The sequence below is a fragment of the Canis lupus genome, chromosome 33, assembly GCF_048164855.1.
Source record: "Canis lupus baileyi chromosome 33, mCanLup2.hap1, whole genome shotgun sequence".
Lineage (NCBI taxonomy): Eukaryota > Metazoa > Chordata > Mammalia > Carnivora > Canidae > Canis > Canis lupus.
Window position 1 is genome coordinate 16,165,374 of NC_132870.1, and position 26,413 is coordinate 16,191,786.

At 34.9% G+C, this 26,413-nt stretch overlaps 1 protein-coding gene across 3 annotated transcripts in view; it reads left to right on the forward strand.

Moving 5' to 3' along the window:
• The window catches only part of GRID2 (glutamate ionotropic receptor delta type subunit 2), a 1,466,011-nt gene that overhangs the window by 786,936 nt on the left and 652,662 nt on the right, over window positions 1-26,413 (forward strand). For all 3 annotated transcript variants that reach the window (XM_072810836.1, XM_072810835.1, XM_072810834.1), the window contains exon 4: window positions 9,240-9,445. In XM_072810836.1, the coding sequence (XP_072666937.1) occupies window positions 9,240-9,445 (206 nt within the window). The remainder of the gene's footprint in view (window positions 1-9,239; window positions 9,446-26,413) is intronic.

A 26,413-nucleotide genomic window follows, 5' to 3' on the forward strand; every position in this document is an offset into this window, starting at 1 on the left:
GTGCATTACCTCTGAGTGAAGTATAGGCATATGTGGACACATGTGCTTCTTTTCCCAGTTTGAAGGAAACCTTGCTTATAAGAAAAATAACTATTTAAACATTAATTGAATTATTTTATCTTACTTATTGTAATTAAATTTTAAATCTTATTTTAATATTATTAGGTTGAATTATATGAAATGTATAGATTATAAATACTTGTCTATATAATTCAACATTTAAATTGCTTTTATTTTTAATTTTTTAAAAGATTTTATTTATTCATTTGACACAGAGAGAGAGGAAGTGAGCACAAGCAGAGGGAGCAGCAGGCAGTGGGAGAGGGAGAAGCAGACACCCCACTGAGCAGGGAACCTGATATGGGGCTTGACCCCAGGACCTTGAGATCATGATCTGAGCTGAAGGCAGACACTTAACAGACTGAGCCACCCAGGTGCCCCTAAAATTGCTTTTAAAACATACACTTTTAAAGTCTAGTTTGAACATGTCTTTGTTTGTTTTGGTTAAACTTATTTATGTTCTCAAACTTTCTGACATCCCCCTTAGTCCAGGATAGTATTTTTTTCATTCACAAGAGGACTTTTAGCCAAATGTAAATTTCTACTATAATTTGTCAAGCTGAGTGTTTCTGAAAATCAGAGACCTTAAAGTGCATCGGTAGGTATTGATAAAGTAAAATATCTTACAATGGAAATGATTAAATTAAATATATATTTCTCTCTGTATATAGAAATACATATTTTTGACATCCACAGGCACAAAAGCAAAGAAAAAGACTCACTCTAAGCATTACCAAATGGGTTACTTGCAGGTTCTCCTGTATTCTGAATACATTGTTTAACGATTCCAAGTTAAAAGTCAATACATAGTCAAGTGACCTGAGATATTTAAGCGCTACTGTTAAGTACATCAGTGTAATACTCTTTCCTTACAATTAAATTGCCATATGGTAAGCCCCTTTGAAATGAACATTGAATGATCATCCTCATGAATGCATCCCAAGGAATAACAACATTTATTCCATGTATCTATTGTAAGTTTAATCAAGGCCCGTAAAATGGACACATTCCTGTTAATTGATTGCAAATGTTTATAATTACCCTGAGGGTGCTTTCAAATGTCTAATGACTATAATATTATTAACAATCTCTCTAGACAGTCTTAAAGCTGTTTATTACTCATTTGGCCACTTTCCAACTTCTAGTTCTCTCATTTATTTCAATGTGCATCAATAAGCGTATAATTAATCCAAGTATCTTATTGAACTATTTCCTTTGCATTAGTCTGTATTATGTCAAGTAGGTAAAAATGATATATTGTACCACTTTGGATTTATTCATTAGTCCGAATGTCCTTATTGATCAGCATTACTGTGAATATGACTCTCATACAAAAACACTATGATCTAATGCTAAAATAGTAAGTTCTCATCAAATAGAAAATCTTAGCGATGGGCCACCATTGCTGGACTGTGTCATCTCAAAATCTAATACAGCATATGACCCTTATTTTCCAAATACACCACAAATGGCAAGGGAATACTCGGTGGAGATTCAAATCCCTTTTGAAATAAGGGTTCTAAAAAATTTTTAAATCACTCAATGGTGAAAAGACTTATTTTCTCAGAAAATGAGGTATTTTGTAGAGTATGCTTTGCTATTCAGATGTTGGGAAAAGCCATTCAGCTCAATGATGTATCTCATGGACCCAGCAACATGACATTTCTTTTTATTTAAAAAGAAAGTCATAATATTCTAAATATTAATTTAAAGCTCAGAATCCTATCATAATTTCAGAAACACCAAGTTTGGCTGAATGCAGTGCTAATCTCCTGCTCCATATGAAGTCTTCAATGCATTGTGATCAAAATGACTAAATGTGTGGAATCTACTCAAATAAGGGAGAGAGATAAGTAGATCAAAAAAAATAGATTTACAGAGACTTAGTGACAAATCTTTTCCTACCGAATTCAATATTTAAAATTTGATATTTGAACATAATGATCAGACTAAGGAATACTGTTTTATAGATTCAAATTTAGAATGTCACTAAATTTAGTTAAATTGCAACTACACTTTGGAAAACTAGTAGTACTGTAAGATCCCTCTACTATAGGGCCTGTGTATATCATCAGATGGTTTAGATAATGAACTCGTTGAGGGCAAAGATTGTTTTTGTCTTGTTCAACATTCTCTTCTAAGTACCTTTCATAGTGCTTGACACATAATAAGCAGAGTTGATTCTGAAAGGAATCTATTTGGGTGCTGACCACTAGTTTGCAATGAACAACGGGATACCATACTACTGGTTTGGGGGCCAGTTTGGAAATGGGTTTATACATTTGATTCTAATATAGCCTGGATTTTTTTCTCTCCTAATCTACCTTAATGTAAACCATTTTTAATTTAGAGATTAAGTTTAATCTTTCATTAGTGATTATAATAAAGTCGTTATTTTATACAATTTAATTAAATAAATAATTAAGCTTCATGGGGCACCTGGTCTCAGTGGGTTAAGCACCCAACTCTTGATTTTAGCTCTCATGGTTACAGGGTCTGGAGATGGAGCCCCCACGCAGGGCTCTGTGCTCAGGGCGGGATCCGCTGGCGATTCTCCCTCTCCCTCAGCCCCTTCCCACGCTCACACATGTGCATGTTCTCTAACTAAATAAAATCTTCAAACAAAAATAAATATAATTAATCAATCATTCAATTAATTAATTAAGCTTCAATCAGCCAGTACCTCTTGGAGAATTGTGGGAAGTGGTCTAAATAGATAACACAAGTCACAAGTCAGGTGTCAGAGAAGTTGATCATTGCTAGAATATCAAGTCCTGAGAATGCTACCTAGATCAACTTTAAGTCCTTATCAAGATTTTTTTTTTCATAGAAAAAGATGGCAGAAGAAAATCAGGAACAAATGGGACTTTTTTTGCTGGGTTAATAAAATCTTGATAATGAAAATGCACATTGCTTAGAAATCTGTAGTTCACAAACTGGTTTAATGCTTCACAATCCCTATTCCCTTTTACCAGAACCACCAGTAATTAAACTTTTTTTTCAGCAATAAGGTATGGTTAATTGCTACTTATCCTCCCTTAATTGCTTCCATTCCTTACCTCCATCTCTTTTATTGGCATTATCACATTAAAACATAATTACCAGTTTAAGTTGTCCTTTGGTCTACTAAACTGGAAGTACCTCAAGGATAAGAACTGTGCTGTCACTTTCATCATCAAACTATCAGATGCTTATAAAAAGATGTTATATAAGTCAAGACTCTTACTCTTGAAAGGACAGAAGCTCATTTCAAACTAAGTAAGCCAAGAGAAAAAAAAAATTGTTTGACTCATGTCATTGAGAAATCCAAGGAATAGCTACCTTGCCTCTGTTTCACTTCACTCTCGGCTTCTCTCTTGACACACCAACTCTTGTGATCCCAAAAATATCTCATTACAACTTGTGATACAAAACAGATCATTTGTGTTTCATTATCCATATATCAGATTCCAGTCCTCATTTGAATCCTGTGATTATCCCTTAGGCGAGGGACATGGCGAGCTCAAATTGACCATCCTGAGATACATGACCACCCAGAACTAGACTGTAGAATGCCATAGAATGTGGAACAGAAGGGATGGATCCAGGTTGGTTTCTTAAGTAAAAAATGAGGTTCTGTTACTTGAAATAAAGAAGAAGGAACACTGAGAAGCTAAAAACAGCAGACATCAACTATGAAATTAATTCCAAGTTAACAGGGCCATGTGGGTATCAAAGTAAGGATCCAAACCCAGTTGTCTGACATCAAGTGTAGTGTGTTTTCCATAGTAGAAAGTTGTTTCAAAAAATAAAGATGCAGGGATTTATAAAGGCAATTTATTTATAACGTCCAATTATCCTGAAAACCAAAACGATAAGTGCAGGGGAAACTCCTGGATATATTCTGTCCTGTGCCAGCCAACCCACCCTTCAAAGCTAAAGCACTTATTTCCCCATCTACTGAGAGCATTGGCAGCTGACTGCCTTCCTGAGGAATTGCCCTCTGCTGAAGACAACCACCAAACCAAAGCCTATGCAGGATGATACAATTTCTCCTTCTACTGGACCTAACTCGGGATAACTCTGAGGGCATCCCACTTCCTGGGATCTGGGCAGGTCTCTGATGGGCTGCACTACCATTCTCCCTCTGCTGACTCTTGTTCCCTTCCCTGGCCTCACAAGGGTTATTCCTCAGAGCTGTCCCTAACACACTTCCTGTTCTTCCATCCTTATTTTAGAGTCTGCTTTCCTGGAAACTCCATCTTCTAAAGTATAATAAGTTTTTCTTAGGACTGAAGGATAGTGAAAGACTAATTGATAACTGAAACCAATTAAATGTTATTGGGAAAGGTATTCATGTTTGTCATATTTCTTAATATTTTGATTTAAAAGTTTTCTCTAATTAGAATGTAATATACACTATTAGCTAACATGTGACTATCTATACTTTACCTTCCTATACAGCATGAATAGAATAAAATCATTAAGAGTAGTGACAGTATGCTAATCAAGGTTCTCTAATAAGTACCTGTAAGGAAAGCAAACAGATGAGACTGAGACCATAATCTAGGCAGTATGCATAACGTTCCAGGTATGTACATACATGGGGGAAGGGAGAATCCATACTCTTCATGGTTTTTTTTCAAAGGAATCTGTGACGTAAAGAAGTTAAGAAATTGGGGCATTGGTTCCAAAACTGGTTTCTTAAGAATCATCAGCTGAGAAAAATCTCTGTGCTTTGTCATGAGAGTTTGTATTTTATTGGAATGGAAAGGGGCTCAGAAAACTTATTTTTCAACAAGTTCTCCAGATGATTCCAAAATAAATTAAATGGACCACAGTTTGAAAAATGGCGACCTGAGGACCAAAGTATACTTCTATATTAGTTTTCTATTGCTGCTGTAACAAATGACCACAAATTTAAAGGCTTAAACACCACAAATTATTATTTTACAGTTCTGTAGGTCAGAAATCTGACATGAGATCTCAATAGACTAAAATCAAGATAGCAGCAAGTCTGTGTTCCTTTCTGGAGGTTCTTCCTGGTGAGGAAGAACCTTCCTCACCTTTACTATCCACAATTCTTTGCCGGAGTTGCCCACTCCCCTTTTCAAAGCCAGCAATGTTGCATCTCTCTGAAGTTTCCTCAAAGTCAACAACTCATTCTTCAGGAGTCAGATCTCCCTTTGACTCTCTTCTCTCTTTTTCTTCTAATTTTAAGGACTCTGTGATCACACTAGACCCACCCTAATCATACAGGATGTCTCACCATCTTCAGGTCAAATGATTAGCAACTTTAATACCATCAGGAGCATTAATTCCTTTTTGCTTAAATAATTTACTCACAGATTCCAGGAATTAGGATTTGGACATCTTTGGAAGGTAACTGTTCCGCCTACAAGTTCCTTTATAGTGCCCAGGAAAAAGGTTTTTTTTTTTTTCCCCCTAATCTTATGTTTAATAACTCAGTTAATGAGCCTCCCACCACTTGCTATTTAGAATTTTCTGGTCAGTAGAATTAATAATCACTGGAATTACTGAACTGAAACTACGATTTAACTTTCTGTTATTAATAAATAGCACTTAGTCACACTCATAGGCCTAGAAGCTCCTTGAAGTTAAGCATCATGTCTTATCTCTTTTGTTTCTGTGATTTTTATTTTTACTTCTTGTCAAGTAATAGACACACAGATAAGGTAGCTGAAAACTTGTGATGGTTAATTATGTTCATGAATTAATAAAACCAAAGGCCCATTCTCTCTTTTAATAACTCTTTCAGAGTATCTAATAGCATGATTCAGATTCTTCTCATATTAAACTTACTAATTGCCACATATCATGGGTGTTTAGTGTTATTCTTAAACAAGCAAAGCAATAATTATTTAATTCCTGCATTCCAAGAACCCAAACTGTTATGCTTGCTATTTTGGGTAGCTACCCAACAGTAAATTTAGGCAATGATGTTCTATATTTGTGGAAAGGGGTGGTCTCTTACTAAGTGATTATGCTCTATTATTAACAATAGCAGTAACTACTATGTGTTAGACCTTACACTGGATTTTGTGCACACACGCATGCCTGTGCACACCCTCACTAATCTGATCTTTGAAGACATCTATAAAATAAATATTTCCTCATTTATAGATCAAATTGAAAAGTTTACAATCACATCATCCAGACAGTGATAACCAGAATTCAAGACTAAGGAAGCAAAGGGACAATAGCAATTTCTTTTTTATCACATCACATTTCTGGCTAAATAACAATATGCCATATCACTTAATTGTTGGCCAAAACAAAAGCTAAATAAATTCCATACATTTTTAAATCAAGAGGAAATCATTTACAAGCTCAATTTGAGCTATACTAACAAGTCACTCTCAGACTGAAACCACTTTTCTGTATGCATAGCTTGTCATCTACTGAGATTTTCTACTTCAGCTTTCAATAGATTAAAATTGTGTTTAGGATAAAATCAAAACTGCTTTCTGTATCTCACCAAGAGACACATAATCTGACCCTCCATCTCCATGCATGTTCACCTCGTTCCACTCTACCTCACTAATGTGGCTGCACCCACATTGGAATCTTTTACGTTCTTCGAACACAAACTCTTCGCTACTTTGGGGCATTTTCCTTACTGTCATCTTCTCTTCCTAGTTCTTCGCCTGGGTAATGACTTCTCATCTTTGAGATCAGTTTAAGTGCCAGTTTCCCAGAGAAAGCTTGCTTGAGTATGATAACTAAAATACATCCTCCTTGCCACCCTGTCATTATCTACCAGAGCACCCTTATTGTTTCCTTACAAGCTTTTGGGTTGATTTGTATTGATTAGTTTACTTGCTCACCATCTATCTCATTGTGGGGAAGTGTATATTCACTGTTATATTCTTTGCACCCAGCATTGTATCTGTATTCAGTAAATACTTTGTGGAACATTGTTTTTCTTTTTCTCAAAGTTAAGATATGAAATTGCACCAGAATATTAGATCTGTGAACAGAAGATTTCCTAGAACGTTAATGATCTGGAGCCTTGAGTTTTGGTCACAAAATATATCTCAATATATTACTTGTTTTGTTTGTCTTATATTTAGCTGTCCATTGAAGTGCTTCAATATAAAGAAACAACAATGACTTACAACTCAAGATCAAGGATCTGCTCTGACACAAATTTTAAAGGCATATCGGTTCTGGGATGGGCCCAGGCTTCTGTACTTTTAATAAGATTCCCAGATGATTCTGATTCATACCAAAGTTTAAGAACACTCGTTGAGTATGTTCATAGTCCTATTATAGGTCTACCTGTTTCTAACCTTTCGTTTAACTCACACGAGTATTTTATACCCTCGGGTACTTTCCAATTTGGACATTTAATGAGTACACAATTACTAATTTTTTTAAAGATTTTATTTATTTATTCATGAGAGACACAGAGAGATGCAGAGAGAGAGGAAGAGACACAGGCAGAGGGAGAAGCAGGCTCCATGCAGGGAGCCTGATGTGGGACTCGATCCCAGGTTTCCAGGATCACGTCCTGGACCTAAGGTGGTGCTAAACCGCTGAGCCACCCGGCTGCCCCACAATTACTAATTACTATGTTATTTCTGCTTTTACATTTCTTGCTCTGCTCTAGATGAGGCTTTGTTCTTTTAGGCTGCTATGATTCTGACATCCTGGGTTTATAATATAATTAGGAATAAGATAATACAAAGTGGAATTCATACAGTCATTGATTTTAAGAGTTTGAGATTCACTAGATAACATATACTATTTATAAAATCGTTTTAAAATAAAATTAATCACACAAAGAAAGCAAAGTTCTTTTTATTAACTTTTAGCCCTGCAAATATAAAATCTTATTGTGAGCACGTATCAGTTTCCAAACTTGTGGCTATTTGTTTTCTTGTTCTGTGGTCTTATATATTGCTTTTCATTGGTAATATATTGAAAAACACATGAACTAATTATTGCCTTTGAGGGGGCAATTTTATGTACATGCAATCATGTACCATTGGGAATTTCGAGATATAGTCCATTCATAGTAAGTAACCTATAATCCCTATTACTTACCTTTCACCAGTTTTTCCCTTTAAACATTTTATGCCATGGATATATACAGAAAAAATATAGTTTATTGTACAGTAAGAGCAATATGCTATATTAAGATTGTATTGTGACAGGTACATCTTCCAGCCACATTTATCAATGTTCAGATCCTTTCTATAAACAACCAATGCAGTACTAAGAAGACATATTTGTATGTCTTATTTTTACTTAAACATACATCAAAGTACAATCTGTAAACACTTCATTTAGACTGGATTTTATCCTTTTCTTTAAATACAAAATAATGGCATTTTCCTTTTTTTTTTTAATTTACATTAAATTAGCCAACATATGGTATACCATTAGTTTCCAATGTAGAGTTCAGTGATTCATCAGTTACACATAACACCCAGTGCTCCTCACATTTTTATTTGATAATCTTTTAGAACTTCGCTCATTTTGAAATGGGTATGTGAATATATTGTTAAAATATGCTTTATACACAAAGTACATTCCCCACACTCCTGAAAAGCAAACTGTCTCCTATCAAGTTCGCTATATTTGAGGTAAGGAAGTGGTACTCACAAAATAGACAAAAATGTGGCTGTTTTATTTGTGGTCGAAGTGACCTGAAACCCTTAAGTATAACTTCTCAAAACCCCCTTTCTACTTAGATTATAGATGCCAAGTTTTAGTGATATTGTTGCCTAGTTTTAGAAACATTAGTAATTTTTATTTAGATCCATTTGCCATTAATGATATTCATATTTTACCTAAAGTCAATATCACTCTTTAATGCTAAACAAAATAAGAAGTGTACTTTCCTTATCTCACATTCATTTTAGACAAGTGAGAGTCCTCTTCAACTGTTTCCCTCTACCTTGTCCTAAGACTTTTTAGAGGTGAGATCATTTAAATGCTCAGCGGAAAGAATGCAATTCACTGAACAAACAAAAACTACTACATTTTTTTATGTAAACACATTAAATCGTATTATGCCTAAACTATATTTGAGAGTCCTATCAGCTACTCAATTTGTAGTTTTAAATAGCCTACAATGATGAACAATAAACTGCATTTTGGTGTGAGCAAAGTAGCTTTTATCTCCCGTCTGTGGTCTAATTCACATTTTGATGGGCTTTTGATGTTCCTAGATATCCGTGGAATACAGGAGTTTTTGGACAAGGTGTCTCAGCAGGGAATGGATGTTGCGTTGCAGAAGGTAGAAAACAACATCAATAAAATGATCACCACTCTCTTTGACACCTTGAGAATAGAGGAATTGAATCGCTATCGAGACACTCTTAGGCGAGCCATCCTTGTTATGAATCCTGCGACAGCCAAATCTTTCATAACTGAGGTGAGTAAAAATTGTTGCGGTAGGGTGAAAAAATTAAATGCTTTGGAACAGACCTCACAGTCGAATTGAAAATTAAGAGCAGTGTAAGGGAATGAACTACACGTGACTGTCATTAGCACTAATGGAGGTAGCACACCAACTTCCTTGCTTCTTGCATTCATCCAGTTAACTGCTGAGAATGTTTGTACTTCTATATCTAAGTGCATTGACAGGATGATCTTAAGAAATGTCATTGGGAGTTTAAAAGTATTGTCGACCCTGAATTATTTTAACAGATTCAAAAATAAATTCACAGAGGCACAATTTTCCAACTAATCCTTCAATTCCTGCAAGTCAGAATTCTACCTCTGAGAGAAGATATACTTGAACCAGGCTGTCATTGCCTGCACATCATTACTTTTTCAAAAACATAGAGCCAATATACTTCCATTCTGCGAACTCTGTACCAAGACAAATAATTAAAACAGTCTGAAACTCTCTGCAAAGTGATGCCCAAAGTACATTTTATGATCCTGCATTTATGATGCTGTATCTTCAAAATTTAAATTGTATCTGTTCATTTGGCTAGAAGCTCCAAAACTTTGTAAAACTACAATTAAGACTTTTTAATGATTGGTATAACATCTTTATGTTCTAAAATGCTTGCTATTGCCTTGACAGGGTTATTGTCATTTGCCTTACTTCAAGTTTTTAATTTTATATAGTGTTAGAACTGGTCATGACATTGCATACTTTCACATGGGCTTTATAAGTAGTATTTTTAATTTTGGTGACTTTGACTAATACTTTTTTCCTCACTTCTCTAAGAAGTTTTCTTTAGCTTCCAAAGTGGTGTTATAAGCCTCCAAATTAGGGATGTGTTAGAAATTCTTTGACACTCTATAATCTAATTGGTATCAAGGAACTGAAGCAGAATATAAATCCTAAGAATAAAAATTTTGGAAAACTATCAATAATGCCACTTTTAAAACATTTTAATAGAGAACTTTGTTATGCAGTTAAGGACAAATATAGAACTTTGACCTTTTCGAATCTAGCAAATTACTCAGAGAATCTCTTTTGAACGTCTAGATTCTTCCATAATAGAAAGAATATTTCCAATTCTACAAGAGTTCATTCTTTCCTTCAAGAAGCACAAAATCTGCTGAAAAATTCAAGATAAATACCCAAATACATATAAATTGGAATCTTAAAATCATAATAATTGAGGTTGAAGGATTTATTGGTTGTCTTTGGTCAGGGATTTTTGAAATCAGAGGAGGCTTCATTGAGAAGGCACATTTGAATTAGATTTATTATCATGAGTAGGAATTCACCAAAAAAGTGTGGTATACAACAGACAAATATAAGTCCATCCAGGCACTTTCTGGTCATGTGGGGTTGGCAAATTACCTAGCATTTCTCATTTTATTATTTGTCGTCAATAAAATGAGAGTAATATATTGATTTCAACTTATTAAATGTGTAATGTAAATGAGAGATCCTATGAAATGCCTTAAAGGGGGATATAGGGGGTGACACCTAGTAAATACTTAAGACGTGGTAACTTCTAGGTCATTTTTTCTAGCGTATAGCACATGCCTGACCATAGCAGATGCTCAAAAAATACTAGGTGAACTGAAAAGAAAATCAGGATGTGCAAAGGCACAGTCCTCGACTGTATGCTCAAAACAGAGCAAATAGCTTTGTATAGATTCAAAGTAGGATATGTGAAAAAGAGAAGTGACACACACAATGTAACACATGGATAGAAACCAAATGGCAAAGGTCTGTGAGTGCCAGATAACAATTCATGTATATTTATTTACTAAGCAGTCAGAAGTAATCAGCTGAGAAGCGGGACAAGATGACCAAGGACTTATGCCAACTCATGATCTAGACTTGTATTCTGACCAAGGCCCCCTATCCTTGCCTCTGGACTTTGATACCTATAATAATCTACTATTTTCATCTTTGTTCACAAGCATATAAAATCTATTTTTGTGATTTTCCTGACACTTCTCCTCTTTCCTCTAGCTAGCCACTACTCTTCTCCTCACTTGTATCTCACAATCACTGATTTTATGTCTCCAAACTCTACTAAGTCTTAGTCTGTGGTCTCAAACAGTGATATAAGAATGACAGAAAGCATGTGAACCCACCACCTTCCCCATCCTACACTGGCTATTTTCTCTGACCTCTGTAGTGGCTCCTGTTTTCAATTAACTGTTTTCAAACACTTTTCTGCTTGCTTCTGCTCTCCCATGGGTTCTAGGAGTATTTCCCCACTTAGGAAACAGACTGGCCCCTCAGTATCAGAAACGATTAATTCAAAAGGCAAAAAGTATGGAATTCAAATGGCACATAGCACCAAAGGTCTGGAGACACAAAGAATAGATTTTGTATGTATGTTTATATGTGGTCTTTGTTCTAGGATAACAATTGGCAACAGTAGTTTCCCAAATTTAGCCATGATGGCCTGCTTGGTTTTTGTAGATAAGAATCTGACTATCCATCTATATTTATCTGAATGTCAGCTTTCAAGGACGTTTTGCATGAGCCTGTATATGAGAAGGGCCTTGTGAAAATCAGCATGCAATTAACTTCAGTCCTCTCTATTCACTGATTCTGTATTAGCAAATTTGCCTACTCACTGAAGTTTATTTGTAACTTGAAAATCAATGCTAGGGATGTTTTCACAAGTCATTCACAGTAATGTTCAGAGCTGTGAAAACTCTGAGTTGCCTGACAGCTCATATTCCCAGCTAAGGTTGAACAAAGCTGTGTTCTGTATTCTTGTTTCAGTTCTCATACTGGAAACGAATGGCCTTTTTGCAGTTTATTTAGTGTCTCCTTTTTTTTGGAGGGGAGGGGGCATTTTTTGTGCCGTTGGCTGATAATCTCACTGTTTAAAATGCCCTCCAAGTGGAGCACTGAAAAGCTGTCCTCACTGCGATGTGTCCTACTGAGAAAATACCTGTTTCCACAAGGTCCATTCAGGCATGAGTTACCCTTGGCCATGAGTTCAATGTTAATGAGTCAACATGTTGTTTGAATGTTTGTGCTTGCCCCCTCCAAATTCATACGTTGAAATCCTGTGCCCAATGTGATGACTTCAGGAGGTGGGGCCTTTGGGAAGTGCTGAAGTCTTGAGGATGGCTTCCTCATAAATAGGGTCAGTGTTATTCTAAATGCTCAAAAGAACCCTGCAGAGCTCTCTAGCACCTTCTGCTGAGTAAAAATACAGGGAGCCTATAACCAAAAGAGGGCCCTCTTTTGCATGATGCAACCATGCTGGTACCTGACTGAAATACCAGCCTCCAGAACTGTGAAAAATAATTGTTTTGCTTTTAATAAGCTACCCAATCTGTGGCATTTTGTTGTAGCAGCCCAAATGGACTAGGACACAATAAAATGTATATATACGCAACATATATTAATCACATGTACAATATATATTAAGTATATATATTGCATATATTTTTAAGTATCTTTAAATAGAAACATAAAGAAAACCAGAGGCTTATAGGAACCAAATCCCATATTTCCCCTAAGAGCACTGGCTCAGCATGTATTAATTCCATGTTCTCATGAAATTTTCAGAACATAACTACTGGGAATGATAAGAATTGACTCTGCTTCCATACTTTTCAGCTCCTATCTCATTCCTGCCCATCATTTGACTTGGCATTTGTCAAGGATCAAAATTTCTAGGCCTCCACAGATGAGCAAGCTCTCTGCTACTGCTCCCATGACAATAATTAGTCTGTGGCTTTTCTACCATATATCGTCAAATATCATTACTTCATCTGTTTTTCTTTTTTCCATAATTTATTTTAAAAAGCTTTCCTGATACTCTTCCCTTCTTCCTCTTGGATATTGATTTATATACCTATTCAACTCCTTATAAATTATTGGAGGCTTAGGTTTTAATCTCTTTAATCTCCTTGAGTTGGAAGTTCCAGACTGTTCTTTCAGATTTTTAGTGGTCAAAACTGAACAAACATAAGGTACTTTAAGAACCACTGTTACAATTTTTAAGAGAGAACTTGAATCGTGACATTTTAGATTTGGAACATGAAACATTCTGTCCAAATTCCAAATTTACAGTTGAAAAAACTAAAGGGCTCTCTAGATCCAATCAATATTGTTCTCCAACTTCCTCCAGCGATGTTTAACACCTTTGCAGCTAGTGCGGATTGTGGATGGTAAGGGACACACACAGTTTGAAAATAGTAAAGTTGTGGGTGGGTCAAAGGGGTACGTGACTGGCAGATCTTAAGAGAAGTATTTGTAGAAATAACTTACCAAGGATTATAGAAAGGCAAATGAAGCTAGAAAGAAAATGATGGATTGAGATAAAAGGAAAGATCCAGAAAGTAAAGGTTCTGATGCGGACAGAGATTCAGTAAGCAGCTAAGAGAGGGAGGGATAGAGAAGGGGCAATTCTAGCTAATGGGAGAGGATAGCAGAACTCTCACTTTTACTGCTTCCTATACAATATAAGTGAGCATAGAAAGTTGTTGAAATATTCAAAGGAAACATTAACCTAAAAATCAAAAGAATGAATTTTAAAAAAGAAATTGCTCACTTAGCATTGTCATTTAATTGCTAACGGGAAAAATGGCCATATCAATTCTGTTTGCATCTTTTTTTCTGTCTCTGGAGCAATTATGTGGCACTGAGTTAATTATGCTCCCTTTGAAGTCTTAGAAACTTAATACATTACATGTCTACAGCTAGTGCTCCACCTCTCATTCAAGAGTTTCAAAGCGTTAAGAAAAATACTGCTGTTATGCGCAGCTGAGTAAATCAACCTGCTGTGATATCGGTAGAAAATTGTTATCACGATGTACCTGTTAGTGTCCTTGAAATTAATATGGTGAATCAGGAGTGCTTACATGGTTTGATTTAAATGTGGATCTGGATATTTTGAAAAACAACTTTTTTTTTTTTAATATAGGAAGATTTGCATTAGAAACTATGCATGTTATATCCTTTCTAGAAAGTATTCTAGAAAGTATACAACAAGCCCAACAAGCCTATATAAATTAGAATTTTTTGTCATGGCTTTTAGTTTTCAGGTTTGATAAGAAAATGAAATCTTGAAAACAGTAAGTTTTATGATGTATACGGTAATGATTATCATCTCCTATTTGCTTTTCTTCAAGTTTTCAGAAAGGAACTGTATTGTTACATGAAATCCTTTTATTCTGCAATGAGAGAAGGGTATTATCTCTTATTCCTTAAACATATTTTATGAAATAGTCTTCATTTCATTGTCCTATACCCCAAAGAACTTTGATCTTGTCAGACAACTTAAAGACAAAATTACTTATTTCAGATATATAAGCAGCTTGTCAGAAATAAGCCTTTAGGAAAGTTTAGGAAACAAGTGAAGATATCTTTCTCAATAGATACAGCAGGATTCCCAGTCATCAAAAACATAGTCTGAATATTCAAATTACTGTGATAGTTATTTCATAGCTATTTAAATAACCTAATATTTTACCAAAAAGAGAAATTATTTGGATACATTACACAATGAACAGTTTTTAAGATGACACTAGTATAATGATATTTGAAAAAGGAACTTTTGAAAGTATTTTCCCCCCAAATGTATCCATTGCATGAAAGTCTCTCTAATACTACTGTGTTCATAGATGGCTGCTATATATTTTTTAAAGTAAACTTTGTGTTGAAATATAACATACATACGAATAGTGCACATAGGTGTTGTGACTGAACAACTTTCCATGCAACCAGTGTCCAGGTTAAGAAACAGAACCTGGTGCTCCCAGTTTCCCTCCCTATTCACCACTCAGCTTAGCCTCCTCAGTGATAGCCATTATCCTTACTTTTAACACAATAAGCTAGTTGTGATTGAGTTTAATTTGTATATGAATAGAATCATACTGTATATATTGTTTTGTCTGTTTTCTGTTGGTCAACATCATGTTTATGAGATTCATCCATGTTGAAACATGTAGGCAGTTCATTCATTTTGATTACTTCAAAGAATCTAATTGTATGAATATGCCACAGTTAATATAACTTATGTTGATGATTTTTTTTCTAGTTTTGCCTATTACAAATAGTGGTTTTATGCATGTATTTTTGTGTATGTCTGTATTTTTGTTGGATGTATAATTGGGAGTGGAATTGCTAGTTCAAGAGTCACACATAAGGTATGTAATTTATTAAAGTTAGCTGATACAGCCAGTTTTCTAAAGTGTTTATAGAAATTTGATTTCTATTAACAGCAAGTAGAAGTATTTCAATTTTCCATTTTCTTACCAACACTTTGGGGGTTTTTTGTTGTTTATTTTCTGTCTTTTTTATTTTATTTATCCTGGTGGGAATTTAGCTTTAGTTTTTAACTTGCATTTTCCTGATGGAGTTTTTTTTTTAGTATATTTATTGACTTTTTTAAAACATTTTACTTTATGGAGTGCACATCCAAGTCATTTTCCTTCCCCTCTCATAATTTGTAGTTTTGTATATAATAGGGATAAGATTTCATTGTCAAATGAATATATTTTAAATACCATTTCCATTGTTTGTCTTTTTATTTCAAAAATAGTGAATTTTGATGAACATAAATTTTTATTGGTAATGTAATCTGAGTTGCTAATTTATTCTCTTTAGAGTTAGCATTTTCGTCTTTTTTTTTTTTTTAAGAAAACTCTTTTCTAAGGTCATAAAGGCATACTCATGTCTTTTTTTTTATTTAGAAATTTTGTTTTATTATTTACATTTAAATCTGAAGCCCATCTGAAATTAATTGCTTTACATGGTGGATGATAGAGATGGATATACATTTATTTTCTGTATGGCATCTGCTATTCATTTTGACATAGGACCAATGAGCCTGAATTAGACTAGGGAGAAGTTCCTGTGCACTTCAAGGTCCTTCTAGCAGGATTAAGAATCAAATTGATATGAAACAGATTAACAGGAAACAATCAAATTTCATTTTGTACGTCTAGGGAATCCACACAAAGATGAAAATCCAAAGACAGGTAAAATGAGGTAATATGTCATCTTGAAATAAGGCAAAGGGGGTAGGGGCCCAAGACTTCAAAGGAAATAAATGTGATTCACAGAAAGGGTGATTTACTGAGATGTAATTTCTGTATTCACAGAAAATATTTGCTAAACAAATGTTTGCTGGACTATTGAGAAACAATGGGACATAGAAGACTTGATTAAAGAGGCCTTGCTGGGGCCCTCCCTGTCTACCATACTTAGTTCATACCAAAATGTTGTTATCCGTGATGATAGCTCTCTTCCTAGAGTAGATTCTCTATCTAAATTCTTTTAGGCAGTTGTGGAGGATGGGAGTAAAGAGCTTTTCCTGACTCTGTTGGGGTTTGATTGCTTTTAACTCAAAATAATCTTCATGCCAAAGCAGCATATTTCAGGGGGACCCATTCCAACACCCTTCAATGGAAAGGAAAGTTAGAAATCCCTACCATCAGTGAATAAAATGGGAGTTCATTAATATCTTTGAAAGTATAGATCTATTATTCCTGTACCATATCTTGTGTCTTTATCATACTTTTTTTTCTCTCTAACGTGAAGCACATGATTTTAGGAGAGAATATAAGACTATATTGATGATTCATCAGAATAAGAATCTTTCTATGCTCCCATGATTATAAAAGTTAATAATGCTGGATTTTGTAATAAAAGTTTTAACTCTTTCCAAGGGCCCAGTAGACATGGATCATCAAGTAGCAGCTAGTGGCCAGTCACTCAAAAATCCAACTCATTCATATGGTTTTTATGATGACATGGAATTCTAAGAGAAAAAAGAATTTTAATTTCACTTGATTAAAATAAACAAAACCTCTAACAGGCACCACTTCATTCATGATTTAATTTATTTTTCTTGTATCATAGTTATCAATTATTATTGAACTGCTCTCAAATCTGAGTTTTTGCTTTAACTCAGTATTGTATTGAACTTGAAAGTCAGTTCTGTTACCAGTCAACCCAGAGCTTTGGATTTTTTTTTCTTTTAATGAGAAAATATCAAATTTATTTTACTTTCCATCTGACCACAATCATGTATGATAGCTCTTGCTTCTGTTAGTGAGGCCTGAAAGAGCATCAGACTTTGCTTTTCTGGTTGGAGTTCTGTTTAACTCTCAGAAGGTTCTCCTGAAGAAGAGAACTCAGAAGGGTATTAGGTTCCAATGAATCTAATCTTGTAATAAGACAGATCCAACTCACGTCTCTCCTGTGACCGCTGACTAGGGATACAGACATTGGTGAACAATTTGCTACTAATTTCTACTAGCCTAAAAGTCATTTAACAATTTTTGCCTTTGCAACATCTAATTTGCTAGTTTTCTTTTTCTGTTAGGTTTTCAAATGGATTCAACATTTTCATTCTATTCTATTTAATGAAACAAAATTAAATAAAATATCTGAACATTACTAAGGGTTGTACTTTTAATTGAAAATAAAATCACAATTGCTTCAACCTTTATAACAAGGGAATTGGAGTCCTTCTTTAATCCATTACTCATTTATTCATTAATCCAGACAATATTTTAAAACTATTCTGCACAACACAATGTGCAAAATGTTGCTGGAAATATAACTGTGAATGATATATGATTCCAGCCCACAAGGAATATATAGACTAATAAGGAAAATGTTGTAAACATAAAATGTACAAAATAATAAAGCTACTAGAAAGAACAAGCAGAAAACAGCTAAGTGATTCTCTTCAACTCCAGAAAGGTATTGCAAATAAAACAAAGTTGCTATCTAAAACTTGATGAAATAAAGTTTGGAGATAATGTACAAGATTAACCATATCTAGAAGTAAACCGAAATTTTAATTGTTATGGGAAACTGAGAAATCTTGGTTACTTCAAGAAATTGAAAGAAATTCTTACCATAACTTGATATAGTCTTCTCAAAGCATGTCTTGAATTTGAATGAATCCAGAGTGATTTTCCTGCCACAAAGTAACATGGAAAAACAAATAAACAAACTAGCAGAAACAAAGGGATTAATTATAATAGATCTAAGGATTAATTTGAAGATTAAATTACTGTCTAGAGATGAAACATATCTGACCTGGAAAACAAGACATACCAACGTATAATGGTATTCTCTGTAGTATGTGTCACACAGTTATTAGCCCTTACCATGGTCTGAGTGAAATAGTTTTCAAAATTATGCACCTCTCATTTTCAACATCACTTTTTAAAGCTAGAAAAGTGATGAACTCCTGTATTTTAAACCCTAGAGAGATATATTTGCTGCAAATTAATAAATTAACAATTTAATTACTATGCCAGTTCTTAGTAAATTTTCTTAGCATGTAAATGACAAATACATGCAAGAACCATTAATTTCCATTTCCAGATCGAAACATAGATTATTATACTCTACCCTGCTCTTCTAAGCAGCAATGGCAAATGGATCTTAGCACAAGAGTCTAAATCTATTTGCCATCCTGGGTTAGAATGAGTCAGTCTCCCAGAACTTAATCAATTCCTTAAATGCTTACTGACAAAATCAATATTTTAGATTTGTAGACTAGATTTTAAAGTATAGCCACCCCATGAAGCATTGTTGAAATGCTAGCTGGTACCACTACATTACAATTATATTTATACTTTTCTCACTGTAATATAGATAAATAAAAGGGAAATAAACTGTGTAAGCAGAGAAAATTAAGAAGGTCCATTTGATTTTTCCACTGAACCCAATTTTAATAGAATACATGAAACTGTAGCAAATGAAGATTAAAAGATTGGACTTACGTGTGTCCACCAACACTAAAATTATATGAACATGTGGGTCCATTAATTTCAAATACTAATTACTTTAGATATGTATATTAGTTGATTAAGTAACTTTTAAGTCAATATTTGAAACCTGTATTTAGGACTTGGATTTACAGTAGAAGGATATCCTTCCATGAATGAAGGGAAACATGAATAAAGATACAGAGATGGAAATTAACAATCTGAAAGTTGGTACAGGGGACACGAGTATCTGAAGTAGAATTATAGGATCCAAAGTCAGAAAGTGGAGTATTACCAGAATGGTAGGTGAAAATCATTGAATGTCAAACCTACAATGGCAGCACTGATATGGAATTTGGATGCAGATTTTGCCTAACTAGCTGTGTAGTCCTGGGCAAGCTATTTAAAATCATTCAAATTGATGTTCCTCATCTATAAAATGGAATAGTTTTTAGATCACAGAGATTTTTGAAGACCCATATCTGGTAATATAAATACAAAATGTAGAATACTGTTCATCCTCAGTAAAAATTTAGACTTGCTCCAGAACTGTAAGTCATATAAGAAGAAAATGTAAATGATAGTGGAATTAATAGACTTAGGAATGATTGAGTATGCAGAATGAGATTGAGATGTAGGTAACAGAGGTGGACCCTATGTTTCAAGTCTGGGTCTCAAGGAAGTTAAGGTTTTGAAATCAGGAACATAAGAAGATAAACAGATTTTGAGATAATATGATAAATGTAATTTCAGTAATATATTTGATGTTATTCTGGAGCATCTAGATTGAGACATGCATCAGGTTGGTGGAAATGAATGAATAGAATCCAGCTGTGCTAAGGAAAAGCTATTGTATTTGTCAGTGATCATTAGTGTGATAATGATCTTATCAAATCTTCTTATTAAAATAGTGTGAGAGGGAAAGATTATAAAGAAGTAAATAACAAAGGAGTTGTTAAAAAATAAGTAGAGCAAGAATAGGCAGCTATTTCAAGTTTGGGAGCAAAAAGAATGGTCAAATAATGTTCAAATAATACTGTATCTTAGGAAGAAACCTATTTCAAGGAAGATTTTTTCCAAGACTATTTCATGGAAATAAGGAAGATCAGGAGGAAAGGGAGAAATTGAAGATACAAGATATAGAAAAAAATCAATATAGAAGCATTGAAATGAGTAAGATCAGTTTTATAATTAAATTATATTTTAATGGAGAGAAACTAAGGAAGTAAGAAAGGATAAAAATACAGAGCATTTGAAGGTAATGAGGAGGGCTCAATTCCATTTGGACAGAATACATATATACCAGAATCACTGGGTTCTATATATATATATATATATAGTATTTATTTATTCATGAGAGACCCAGGGAGAGAGAGAAAGAGAGAGGCAGAGACACAGGCAGAGGGAGAAGCAGGCTCCATGCAGGGAGCCTGATGTGGGACTCGATCCTGGGACTCCAGGATCACACCCTGGGCCGAAGGCAGGCTCCAAACCGCTGAGCCACCCAAGGATCCCCAAATCACTGGGTTCTAATTAGTTTTCTGTAAGTATTTAGTAGACTGGACGCAGAAACAGAAAATAAATGAAGTAAAAAGTATGGTTTACCCAAGGAGGAGGGCAGGCCAATGTGCAACTATAGAAGAATCAGGCTGCCTATGGGGACTATAATGCAGACAACCTAAGGGATGCTGGGAATCAACTGATTTCCAGCATGAAACCTATTTCCTAATGTGAGCCTCCAGTTTTAAGGAAAATATATACTAGCTTTCCTTATATTTTGGTTGTACCTACATAATATTTCTAGACTTGAATTTATTTTTTTAAAGATTTTTATTTATTCATTCATTCATGAGAGACACAGGTAGAGAGAGAGAGAGAGAGAGAGAGAGAGAGGGAGGGAGAGGCAGAGACACAGGCAGAGGGAGAAGCAGGCTCTATGCAGGGAGCCTGACGTGGGACTCAATCTGGGGTCTCCAGTATCAGGCCCTGGACTGAAGTCAGCGCTAAACTGCTGAGCCACCTGGGCTGCCCTAGACTTGATTTTAAAGAAAGAATATTAACTGGATTAATGCTTCAAAGATAATTAAAAATGTGCTTAGCAAGAGAAAATTTCTCAGCCTTGACACTATTGACAGTTGGACCAGATAATTCTTTACTATAGAAGGCTGTCCTGGGCATTGTAGTATGTTAGAGGCACCCCTACCTCTACTGGCTAGACACCAGTGGACACCAATCGTATAATCAAAAAAAAAAAAAAAAAAAAGGTCAAACATTGCCAAAAGTTCCCCATTAGTGGTGATGATGGTCATAAGGGATTAAAACCATCCCTGGTTAATAATCACTGTTATAGAACATTTCAGTGTTTGAAATATTCAAGTTTATTCTCATGGAACTTTTACTGCTGGCTTATGACAATTTTATTTCACTTTTCCTCTAAGAATCGCTAGTTAACATTTATTGGACTCTTTCCAGGTGTCTGGCACTATGCTAATTACTCTGTATATTATCTTGTATCAACCTCAAAAAATCCAATGAGATGGGTATCTTCATTCTTCATTAGAGGAATTACATATATACACTTGTTTATCTATATTATGCAGATTTCATTTTATTTTTGTTAAATTAGTCTTTATTTTTCAAGTGGTTTTACTGTTTTCTAATAATGCCCATCACAAATTCCTTTTGGGGGAGAGTATAATTGGTTTCCAAGGAATACTTACCTCTCAATGGTTGTGTTTACTTTATGGTATTTGAATATGAGGGGCAAATCTGCCAAAAGAATTTTAGCACAAAATATCTGAAAAGGCAAAATAAATGAATTATATACATAAACTGATACATAACTAATTGGCGGCAAGAAATGAGTTGATTGTGAACATTGTAAAGTAGTTGACATAGACAATAATCAACATTTACTGAGGTTTTTTTTTTATGTGCCAGACTCTGTTTTGAGTGTGTTTTACATATTAACACTGTTTTTAATCCTTACACCAAATCTATGAGGTAGGTTCAGCATTTGGTCCTATTTTACAAAAAAAAAAAAAAAAAAAAAAGGAAAAGGAAATGGAGACACAAAGAGGTGAAACTAGCCCAAGTCACACAACAAGTAATGGCAAAACCAACTGTAGACCTTTTTTTAAAAATGTTATTTGTTTACTCATGAGAGACACAAAGAGAGGCAGAGACATAGGCAGAGGGAGAAGCAGGCTCCCTGCGGGGAGTCTGATGTGGGGCTCTAACCCAGGCCCCAGGGATCATGACCTGAGTGAAAGGCAGACACTCAACCACTGAGCCACTCAGGTGACCCTAGACCAATCTTAAAGAGTGCGCTATGCTATATTGCCTCTCCAAGTGTACGATAAGTGTGAAAAAAATCATCATAACTTTCTATTCATGACAGAAATTGTTGGTATGCTTAACTCTTGTTAAATCATTTTTAAGGAGAATTTGCAGTGGGATAAGCTGGTAGAAGAGTAGTGAGGAGCATTCTTGTGGAAATTGGTCAGTGTGATTAGGCTATCTGTGTTTGATCATTTGTATTTACCAAAGCTAGGCTTCTACCCAACCAGAGACTGGGAGATAGAGGTTCTATCTCCCTTGATGAGTATATCCCAAAGAGGTGGCCTTCAGGTCCTTGAGAAAGATATTGCTGGGTTATAAAAGTACAAGAGTACATCTCAGAGGCACAGAAAAATAATTTATCATTGCAAGTGTCCTTAAGTAAATGATCTTAGAAAAGGGAATTCAGAGTCTTTGAATCAGAAAGAAAACTGTCAAAACTTAGTTAAGCTGAAGGGAATATTACAACTGTCTTGGGTCAAGCATAGAAAGGTTATTTAAATAGATTTAGTTTTAGTGTATGTGCTTATAATAGTTACTTTATATGTACGTATTATACATAAAATAATTGAATATTATATTTTGAATAATGATTGAGTCTGTATATATTGAAATATCTCGATTGTGGAAATGTATTATCATATAAAGGGATTTTGGTGATGAAAGAAAATGACTCACAGGATAGAACTTAATTACTGATGTGACAAGACCACTTTATAGGCTGTATGTGAACTTGCAAAGCAAAAGGTAACTCTTGATTCACTCTAAGAGGCTCAAGGAGTCAACTTCATATGGAGCTTGTGGAGGGAACAGATGGCAGTCGTGATGACCCCATTGCTAAGTTCTCACAACACAGCTGAAGAGGCTGAGGACTCACGGAAACTCAAGGTGCAGAAGAGGCCAGGGGCTGACCGTATTTGTAACAATACCAGTTTGCTTTTGCTGAGAAGCCTGGAATAAACTGTCAGTATGATTCCAGCCCGTTCTTGGTGCATCTGATCTGAGTTGAATATAGCTACAAATGACAATTTAACAAACTTTTACTAGGAATGGAATCACAATTTCCAGGGACTCAGATTTTGAAGAGTAAAGCCTATGCACTACATTTCTATGACTGTTTTTAGAATTGTGAACCCCAGGGTATTTCTAAATTCTCCAGCTCCTATTACATCAGGGTTGCTCTATGTCAAGATTAAACTGATTGATTTGAAAGCAAACGAAAACCGTAAAATAACCCATCAATCTAGCATTTTGGAAATGTACATATGAATTTTTTTCTTAATATTTTCTTAATATTTCACCGAATTCCAAATCACTGACTTTCCGAAGTTAGGTTCACTTTACTACTTGGAAATTAATTGTTTTTTATGGACCTGCTTAAATTGAGAAAAAGTTACTATTATTGCTATGTACTCAAATCAAATTTGAGAAGTGCTGGGTCTGGATAACTCTGCAATTCTCACTGGGACTGGGGAGGAGCAGAGGAGGAGTGAGAGAGACCAGCAGATTCCGGGCTGAACAGGCTGAGCGTAAAGCACCATACAGGGCTCAGTCTCACAACCTGAGCTAAAACCAAGAGTCAGAGGCTTAACTGTGCCACTTAGGCACCCCAGGCATTGGTATTTTTAAAAACCTCCTCAAAAGACTGATTGTAAGCTTCAGGTGATTGCTTCTCAACCGTCAATGTGCCTACTAATTTGGAAATTTTGTTAAAATGTAAATTCTGATTCTGTAGGTATAAGCCTGAGATTTTGTATTTCTACCAGGCTCCCAGATAACACTAGAAAGCAGATGTATAGAATACATCCTTCATCACAGAAATCTCTCTTGGCCAGCACTGCTTTAAAACTTGAATTTATATCTAAAAAACCTTTATCGAAACTCAGAATAGCTGCCATTAGGAGAGTATAGAAATTTGATAACATTGCCTAACAGTATAAATAACTTTTCCATGTAAGTAACAATAATAAACAAACACATCTACTTAATTTCATTTCAAACCATAACAAGTGTTTCTTGGCTCACTGGCCTGAGGCACATTAGTTGTTGAAAATAATAATAACAATAAAAGTTATTTTCTGGCAATCCCCATTAGCTAAAGTGTGGAAACACTAATTCTATCTAAACTGTTAGTCCAGGAACTCTAGTGTCTTTCAAAACCTGCCATCTTCTTTCATCTTTCCACAAGGATCCTGAGATCAAGGTTGTTATGTTTATGACCTAGTTGTTTCTCAACTGTGACTTGGAGACAGGTGCCACAACCAGGAACATTCACAAATCACTATCCTGCTAGGCTGTTGCTGATGTCATCGTCCAGGGCCTCCCTGTCAGAGCAAGATGTCTCTTCCAGCCCAACAGCAGTCCCAGTATCCTAACACTAACCCTGATTCCCCAAGCACTGAGCCCTCATTTGAGTCAAAAGTGGTAGTTTATTCTGTTCCTTTAGCTCGGATAGAAAAACTCTGGTGCTCAAGTGTTTATTTCACCTATTTTTTATTGCAGTCTTTCTCTGTGGTGTTTAGCACTCATACACATAGAGCATGGCAGGATGTCTCTCATGGCAATGACTCCAGTTAGATGCAAAGATTAGAAATACCAAATATGGGGTGTTCCATTTCATACAATGTCCAGTGAGGTTGAAGTTTGGACCATACTCTCCAGAGGATGAGTGGATCCAACTAGGGCATCTAGCTGTCATTCCTCCAAAAGTCCAGGTATATAATCCCTCATAATTAAGCAGCCTAAGCAAACAATCCACTGTGTTCCCACCCAGCCAGCCAGGCTTTCAAACATAAAATGAATAACTGAGATGGCTGGACTGAAACCATGCTGGGACCCCATTATAAAACAAAATTCCTCCTTAAAGTGTTACTGCACTCTGAATACAATAATCACTCCGTATTTACTCTAAAAGAGAAGAATTCCAATAAACATAAATAGAGAGAAACATAAATAGAGAAACGAACAAACAAAAATAGCCCTTTAAATCTCCCTACTGACTAATTCAGGTTGTTTTTCTAGCATTGTTTAATGAACACATATTTTTGTGAATTTTGGATCTTTTAACTCTGTTACCATCATTCTCATTATTATTGTTACCCTTTGTTATGCTCTAAGCTTCATGGGGTCAGTGTCTTCATTCATTCAACTTTAACTCCTACACCATATGCAACCTAATATGTTGCAAATAGCTGGCCCTAAATAAACTGTAAATTTTAGAGGTGAAATATTCCCAGAGATTCATGATTCTGACTTGATTTTGAGGGTTTTAACATCCTATAACTGATCTAAACAAGAACTAAGTTATATATATATATATATATATATATATATATATATATATATATATATATATCATGTTCCTTCTTATTTAATTGCAGCCTTTTCCCCTTCCAAACATATACAAAATGGTAAAATATCATTTAAATATTAGGACTAAGGAGAGGGTAAATTAGAATAGAATGTTAAATTTTAGGAGAGAAAACATCATATCAAAATATAGGTCTGGATGTTCCATTATTTGCCCCAATAAAATGGTAAACAATTGAGGTTAGGAACTATTATAAATTTCATATTCTAATATTCTCAACAGTATTAGACATAACTCCAACATGCAACTGATGTTCAGTAAGTGCTTAATAGTTTGCTTTATTTTAATTTTACAAAAATTAAGCAGGAAAAAAGTGATTGCCTTACATATGAAAATATTTTCTTTTTTATTTATGACAGCCTGCCCTGATAATAAGAATTTTGACACAATTGTAAAGAACTAGGGAAATGAACCGTTCTCGGATTACTTCACTTCCTGACTGATTTTAAACACCTGGAAAAATAAACCATTGAAAATCCTTGATGGTGTCCACAGTTAAGTTTGGGC